The sequence below is a fragment of the Periophthalmus magnuspinnatus genome, chromosome 1, assembly GCF_009829125.3.
Source record: "Periophthalmus magnuspinnatus isolate fPerMag1 chromosome 1, fPerMag1.2.pri, whole genome shotgun sequence".
Lineage (NCBI taxonomy): Eukaryota > Metazoa > Chordata > Actinopteri > Gobiiformes > Gobiidae > Periophthalmus > Periophthalmus magnuspinnatus.
The window spans coordinates 2,580,953-2,589,076 of record NC_047126.1 but is presented as its reverse complement, the minus strand read 5'-3'; the positions used below and the strand labels follow the sequence as shown (position 1 = coordinate 2,589,076).

The window sequence follows — 8,124 nt, the reverse complement described above, 5'->3', positions numbered from 1 at the left end:
GTATGGGCTCTATAAACTCCAGTGCATCAGTGCAGAGATGTTACAGGTTTACCATGTTACAGCTGCATGCTTTACATTACAGTATTGTCAAAGCAATATCCTACTTATGCATATTGTCTTATGTTGTGTGCTCATACTTGTGTACATTTGTCTTAGATTTAACCTTAGTATGGCCTTATTCCCCCAAAAGATGCAATAATGTCCCCCCATGTCTCTTTTCACGTGCGCTTTTTATATTTCAGTCCATCAGATGTTTACAATAAAGTCATTATGTGCTACTTTATGTGTCTAGTCGTAAAGTACTGTACTTAAGTATACATTTCAGGTATCTGTACTTTACCTGAGATACTTTGTACTTTGACTTCACAGCATTTGAGAGTAGGTTAGTCTTGAATGGTGTAATGGTCGGAGGTGAGTGTAACTGTAGGCCAAGGTGTTGTAGAGCTAAGGGGGAGTTGGGGGTTAGATTTAGAGGTTAGAGTCGTCTTCAAATACTAAAGTTTTCTCTTCTTCTGAAACGTAGAATCGTTCCAAATAGTCAGAGCTCAGGACTCGTCTGGGCTCGACTGTAAAGCATCTTAATATAAAATACTAAACCTTATTGTAAATTAAAAACTCCACACACATGGGGCCCATGTTCTCAACAAGTTTCAGACAATTTTACCCAGGATTTTAGAAGATAATACCAGCCCGGTTAGGCCTATATGTTACTGTCAGCGACTGCAGTTTTTTCACAGTTGTAGTGGGTCCTACAACTTTTTGTCCAGTTGACAGATTTTACGTTTGGCTTTTACTATAAAAGAAGAACAAATGTGATAAATGAATAAATGTTTGTTCTTACTTTTTCATTAAATATATTTAGATCCACATAATAATATATAATGTAAACATCTATATATTTTATACATTCAACTGACTGTGACTGAACTAACACTAGAAAAACCTGTAAAATGTACAGACTCTTGATTCATTCGGCCCAAACACACTGCACACGTCGGTGTTTGTGTGTGTGACCTGGTGAAACCTCAGCCACACGTCAACGTGAGGATGAGCTCCATTAGGACCTGAACCTCTGTGTAAAATACAATTAAATGAGTGAACGTCAAGTGACCTGATTAACAAAAAGAAACTGAACAAATATCTGTGTTTGTGTCCAGCAGTAATCTGACCAGAGCTGAAGAAATGTCTTGGACGAGCAGCAAAACGTCTTCACTCTAAAAAAACAGCTTGGTATCTGCTCCTTCATCTTCATCTCCTCCTGTGGCACATCCTGGTGATGCTGCTGCTCAGTCTAAAGCAAATTTCTTTTTTTTCTGTAGAGAAGAGATTTAACTTTGAGACTGTGTTTTTTGTATTTTAAAGTTTGTAGTATCAGATCTAAAAGGTAATGTAATGTCCAATCTCTATGAATATAAAGATATAAATACTTGCCTTATGCAGGCTCGTACTCCCTGTAAAAAGAACAAGTCTCAGTCAGTTTGATGTTTCACTTACATTACACTGGTTGATTCTTTGACACTCACAGACACATTACTGCCATGCTGCCAATTAAACTGATTTTATAAACTGTGATTATGATTTAGATTCACAAATGATCAAAACTGCACTTGGACTATTGGCCAAGACTCGGTCCAAAACAATGGACCATTCAAGAGTCTGAACTGTGTGAGTGTGTACAGTGAACTGTGTGTGTGTGTACAGTGAACTGTGTGTGTGTGTACGGTGAACTGTGTGTGTGTGTACGGTGAACTGTGTGAGTGTGTACGGTGAACTGTGTGTGTGTGTGTACGGTGAACTGTGTGTGTGTGTAGGAGGAGGGCGAGAAGGAGATCGAGCTCTTTAATGTCATTATAGTATTTTCTATGAAATAAATGTACTATTTGTATATATAGATTGCCTTGTTTTAAGCTGTTTGTGTTTTCTCTGTTTTGTGTCTCAGGGACTGCAGATGGAAATGAGCTCCAAGAGCTATAGTCTGGTCCAAAGCATCTCTTCAATGTTTCTTTGATTAATGCTCCTGCACATGGTCCTGGAACATAAACTAAACAAACTCAACTAAATGATTGAATCTGCCCAGATGAAAAAGTGACTTATTCAGAAGTGAATTGTGTTCTGATATCAAGAACATTGTGAAAATAAAATTCTAATCTTGTTGTTTAGCATAAAAATACACATTTTGTAAAACATTTTAACCCAGCCCTAATACAGTAGGTCACATGTTGCAGATGAACGGCTGTGATTGGTCGTTCACAAACTTGAACAAAGACTTTCTGTGAGGAGGGCTCCAGATGTTTTTCACAGAGAGTGTCAGGGTTCAGCTGTTCAGGTCCTGACAGGAAAAAGACAAACAGACTGTATCTGACACTAGATCTTACTCACCTGGAAAAATCCACAATAGAAGACGACGAAGGTGAACGTCAGGACTAACAAGACTCCGATTACAGCAGCTGCAACTATCAGCAGACCTGAGTGTTCGTCTGCATCAGTAACTTCAGTGTGGATAATAAACTGCTCCTGTTCAGTGGAGAGCTCACAGGAGAACAGGCCCAGCTGGTCTTTGGTCAGACCCTTCAGGACCAGACTGTTGGACTCTGTGACTCCATCAACAAACTGTGTCCAGGACTCAGTGTAGACCGGCTCTGGTCCAGACCGGCTCAGAATGATCTGAGTCTGTTTGAACCTCCAAATGAGACTCTTCACTGGAGCAGAGGGTTTAGTACAAGGGACTGCAATTACTTCATAAAAATAGATTTTGTCTAAAAAACAAAACAAAAAAGAGCAAATAAAGCAAACATGGAAATAAGTGTCAGAGCTCTGGTGCATTACTCACTCCTGTTCCTCCTGTAGGTGGCGCTCCTCCAGCTGCTCCTGCTGTTGCTGACATTACAGCTGTATTGATGTGGAGGGCTGTGAGGCAGAGACACAGAGCTGTGCACAGACCACACTCCGCTCTCGGAGGAGGTAACCGTGGTAACAGCTGCAGAGGAGGGAGGGCTCCAGGACACTGAGGGTTTGGGGTAGACTCCCTCAGATCTACAGACGAGCTGCTGCCCCTGCTGCTGCAGAGACACCTGCAAGACTGGAGCTACAGGGAGAGAGGGAGGAGAGGACAGAGGGAGGACAGAGGGAGGAGGACACTGGTTTAGTCCTGAGCTGAGAGCAGGAGAAACATGAAGCAGTTACACTGGTCTCACCTTCCACTCTCAGAGTCACATACATTTCTCTGCCGTGTGTGGAGCCAAATGTTCTGGTGTAACACTTGTATCTTCCTTCATCTTGAACTTTGACCCCTGAGAGCAGCAGTGATGCGTTTCCTGTGGACAGCTCCTCCTCAAACAGAGAGGTCCGGCCTTTAAAGATCTGGTGCTGGTGCTGATGCTGCGTCTGACCATGATAATAAATATGAACTGGAGTATCTTTGTCATCATCAGGGTCTTTGGCCCAGTGGATCACAGGGTCTGGTCCAGGGTCAAAGCTGCAGGGCAGAACACAGCTCTCCAGAAGAACACAGGACACTTCTGTATCTGAGGGAGAAGACATGAGACGTTCAGAGTCCTGTCAGCAGTGAACCAGCTCAGAGAGACTTACACACACTCATAAACCCCAGTGAGGCTAAGCAAATGTCCTCTGCATTTGACCCATCCTCAGTGTCTCTGGGTTAAACTGTCAGAAGCAGAGGGACCCATCTCCAGATGGATCTGGAGCTAGTCTTGGTCAGAGGGTCTACTATGAAGTGACAGGTGGTTAAACTGGGTGAGTGGAGCTCAAACCCTGGATTCTGTATCACGTGGGCCTCTTTTCAGTGTGGTTACATCACTAGACTTAGTTCCTGCTCCTGAAGAGTGCAGATGATGTCTTTGCTTGTTCCTGCTACTTCCTTCTTCCTTCCTTCCTTCCAAGCTAACGCAGCAGGTGCAGTGTTCAAAAAGTCTGTCTCCAGATTCATAAGTTTTATATTCCATGGTATTTGCAGTGGGTCACTTCACTCGCTCGTGTTGTTTTTCTCACTGCAGTGATGCAGAGTTTTATGCTCACAATCTGGATCCACATTTCAAACTATTGGATGAAGCAGTGACTCTGCTTCATCCAGTAGTTTGTCCTTGACGTTATTATTCTGCCAACTTGTGTTTGACTTTTCTTTTTTTACACTAAAGAGAAGTGAATATGTTTAGATCAAACGAGTGTTTGAAGCCTGAGTAGAATCTGTAATGTGTCACTAAATGGACAAAGTGAAACTGAAAGTGATGTTTTATATTTATGCCTGTTTCAGAAGACAAGGGAAGTTTATTTGTACAGAACAATTCGTACACAAGGTAATTCAAAGTGTTTTACAGAATAAGAAAGACATTAAAATCACACAAATCATAACATAAATAATCACAAATAATCGTCATAAAATTACCATTAAAACAGAAGAGTGCAGAATAAAAACCTTTCAGAATTCGATATATGTCCTTTAAAAAGTATTTTTAGCCGAAAAAGTATATTAAAAAAAAGAAAAAAAGTTGTGCTCTATCACATTAATAATAAACCCGAGACTACAGTGACACACTATTGTCTCTAAAACAAGAAGAGCTCATTTCTTCACACACACTTCCTCATGCACACCAGACGTGTCTTTTGCCTCAGTTTTGAGTCCTGTGTCCTCTGTCCCAGCAGATTTATCACAAAACTATTGATTTGTCCCAGTTTCACACATGTCCCAGATGTCCCTATTTTTAACCAATCTGATCCAACAGTAAAGAGGAAAATATAAAGTAATTTGTTTGGCTAAAACACAGAAACCCGCTTTGGAAATGAGCTTAAGGAAAAAAAAAAAGCACGACCGAGTTTTACATATCTGAGAGTTTTTCATTTTGAAAATGTGCTCACTCTGTTAAACTACAGCAAAGTCACAAATGAACTGAACCTTCCAGTTGCTCTGATGTCTCCAGCTCCACTGTAAACACTGTAGGACCTCCATTATGAGACTTTTATGTCATTTAGGTGGAACTTACCTTCTGAAAGACGCCGGGAAAATACAGGAAAAAATATCAGGAGCAATAAATCCAACTTCAGACACATATTTTTAAGAAAATAAATATGGACCGAATAATATTTGTGTCTGAAATAAAGAATAAATAAATAAAAAGTTGAAGACTGTAACGTATCTACACGAGAGCATGTGACGTGGAGTGATGTCGTCGCACTTGTGGCAAAGGTGTATCATAAAAAAACAACACACAAAATACAAATACAAAACTTCTTCAACCAGTTCAGTCACAGGCCGTTTAGTGCAGAACCAGGGCAGTGTGTAAGTGTGTAAGTGTGTGGGTGTGTGTGTAGGGGTGTGTGTGGGGGTGTGTGTGTGGGTGTGTGTGGGTGTGTGTGTGTGTGTGTGTCTTCACTTGAATTAGCCTCATGAACTGAAACAGTGAATGGAACTTTTTGGGCCCCAAGAATCTATTTGCAGCTTCATCTACAGACTGAATAATATCTGATGTGTTGTTCTTTTCACGAGCCTCATAAATAACATTTTAGAGACTAATGGACTCCAGAATCACAGGGGGTTTTGTCCATTGTTTGTGTGAACCTCGAATCAGGACCTGTGTCTGGTTAAGTTTAGACAGTGGATTCATATTTTTAGAGATGGTTTAGTGACACTTGAATGAATCAGTTAGTCCTGGAGTCCAACACAAGGGGGCAGCACTGCATATATCACATACTTGTGTTTGTATTAATATGGATTAGATTAGAGAGTCTAAGATCAAACACTGTGAAACGATACAAGGGATGAATGTGTAGATTTATGATTTACACACTTTCATTATGATTTTTGTTTGTTTTTAGCGGTGTCCATTGACGACCAGCCTCATGTGTCGCCTCTATCTGCTCCTCATCTGTGGGAGCTGGAATCAAACCACCAACCTTCAGATCAGTGGACAAACGCTCTACCAACTGAGCCAAACCTGGAGAACACTTGTCTGTAAAAGATGAGGAAGATTTGAGTGACTGTCCTTGTGTATTTGTGTTGTTGTGGTTTGTGTTTGGGCAGGATCAGTAGGAGTGTTCTCAGACTGTGGTGTGGAGATGGAGAGAGTCTGGTCCAGTGGTAACAGTGGCATCATGTTCCTGGTGCTGTGGTCTGAGGGGACATTAGTGACATAAAAAACTGTCTGAGATGTTGGTGGTTTTGGCTGAATGGGTCTGTGCTCTGTCCCTGACATGGAGCAGTTGTGTCAGGTGTCATGTTGTGTTCATGTGTGTGTGGAGTGACTTCAGTGGACTTTGTGTTGATGGGGAGCAGTGGTCCACTGGCAAAGGGCCGTTCATCAGGTAATGCCAACCCTCGCAGCAGAATGACAACATCTGGAGCCTTAAACCTTTTATTATGCCTCTGTATTAAGGTGGTTTGATTTACAGTAACTAATTGTAGTGAGTGGACAGAGGAGCAGACAGGTGAGTGGACAGAGGAGCAGACAGGTGAGTGGACAGAGGAGCAGACAGAGGAGCAGACAGGTGAGTGGACAGAGGAGCAGACAGGTGAGTGGACTGAGGAGCAGACAGAGGAGCAGACAGGTGAGTGGACAGAGGAGCAGACAGGTGAGTGGACAGAGGAGCAGACAGGTGAGTGGACTGAGGAGCAGACAGAGGAGCAGACAGGTGAGTGGACAGAGGAGCGGACAGGTGAGTGGAGTGAGGAGCAGACAGGTGAGTGGAGTGAGGAGCGGACAGGTGAGTGGAGTGAGGAGCGGACAGGTGAGTGGACAGAGGAGCGGACAGGTGAGTGGACTGAGGAGCGGACAGGTGAGTGGAGTGAGGAGCAGACAGGTGAGTGGACAGAGGAGCAGACAGGTGAGTGGACAGGAGCAGACAGGTGAGTGGACAGAGGAGCAGACAGGTGAGTGGACAGAGGAGCAGACAGAGGAGCAGACAGGTGAGTGGACAGAGGAGCAGACAGGTGAGTGGACTGAGGAGCAGACAGAGGAGCAGACAGGTGAGTGGACAGAGGAGCAGACAGGTGAGTGGACTGAGGAGCAGACAGAGGAGCAGACAGGTGAGTGGACAGAGGAGCAGACAGGTGAGTGGACAGAGGAGCAGACAGGTGAGTGGACTGAGGAGCAGACAGAGGAGCAGACAGGTGAGTGGACAGAGGAGCGGACAGGTGAGTGGAGTGAGGAGCAGACAGGTGAGTGGAGTGAGGAGCGGACAGGTGAGTGGAGTGAGGAGCGGACAGGTGAGTGGACAGAGGAGCGGACAGGTGAGTGGACTGAGGAGCGGACAGGTGAGTGGAGTGAGGAGCAGACAGGTGAGTGGACAGAGGAGCAGACAGGTGAGTGGACAGGAGCAGACAGGTGAGTGGACAGAGGAGGAGACAGGTGAGTGGAGTGAGGAGCAGGTGCAGATGATTGACCCTCTGGCTCAGATGGATGAAGAGCAAATGCAGGTGGAGTAAACACTGTAATATCAGATGTATCTATAAGTAAATCATAAGAGACATTACTGCTGTCATTTTCCTCAAACCTCTCATCTGTCTCTGATGGTGCTGCTCCTCTAAATGTTCCAGCAGCTCTTTCCTCCTCAGAATCTGGCGACATATCCAGAAGGGGCTCATTCTGCCTCAACAGGTACTGCAATCCAATGAGTTCACCTGGAAACAGAAATATAAAACATCACAGGAAATGAGCATTAAAAAGACAACATTTATATATTACCTGTATATCACATTTTACAGACTATAAGTCACAATTTTTTATCGTAGTTTGTCTGAGGGTGAGACTTATATGTGAAATTATTAAAATATATAATTTTACATTTTCATTAATGTCACACTCACAACCACACGAGGGCGCTCTAGCCTTATGTATCAGTATGAGCAGCACTAACCCACTCTACACGATCCTGGGGTTTTTATTTCACTATTGTGTTTGTAAATCAAGATATGAACATTAAAAACAGACAAATCAGGCGCCTTCTTTCCCCGAAGTCACTCCCGCTAGCGTTAGCAACAGGTTTAATTGACAGTGTTGCTAAGTGCCTGCTCCCTGCTAAACCAGTGGTGTGGGCGGGAACAGGCATTACCTTCAACAGCCTCGCTCCTGATTGGCTCTTTGGTTGCTATGATACTCACGGTCAGAATTCCAA

At 43.5% G+C, this 8,124-nt stretch overlaps 1 protein-coding gene across 1 annotated transcript; it reads right to left on the bottom strand.

Moving 5' to 3' along the window:
• Nucleotides 1–2,314: 2,314 nt before the first annotated feature.
• On the bottom strand, nt 2,315–5,143 carry LOC129456705 (V-set domain-containing T-cell activation inhibitor 1-like). Its single transcript, XM_055225768.1, has 5 exons — nt 4,998–5,143; nt 3,195–3,524; nt 2,831–3,085; nt 2,380–2,756; nt 2,315–2,329 (listed from the first exon to the last, which is right to left on the bottom strand). Exons 1-5 carry the CDS (start codon nt 5,062–5,064, stop codon nt 2,315–2,317), a joined length of 1,044 nt encoding a protein of 347 aa, XP_055081743.1. The 5' UTR covers nt 5,065–5,143.
• Nucleotides 5,144–8,124: the final 2,981 nt, after the last annotated feature.

Excerpts from the sequence above, each read along its gene's own strand:
- LOC129456705 (XM_055225768.1), bottom strand. The coding sequence starts at position 5,064 with ATGTGTCTGAAGTTGGATTTATTGCTCCTGATATTTTTTCCTGTATTT. Across the intron at positions 3,525-4,997 it reads TTCCCGGCGTCTTTCAGAAG|ATACAGAAGTGTCCTGTGTT; the intron begins GTAAGTTCCACC and ends CTTCTCCCTCAG. Across the intron at positions 3,086-3,194 it reads TGTGACTCTGAGAGTGGAAG|CTCCAGTCTTGCAGGTGTCT; the intron begins GTGAGACCAGTG and ends CTCTCCCTGTAG.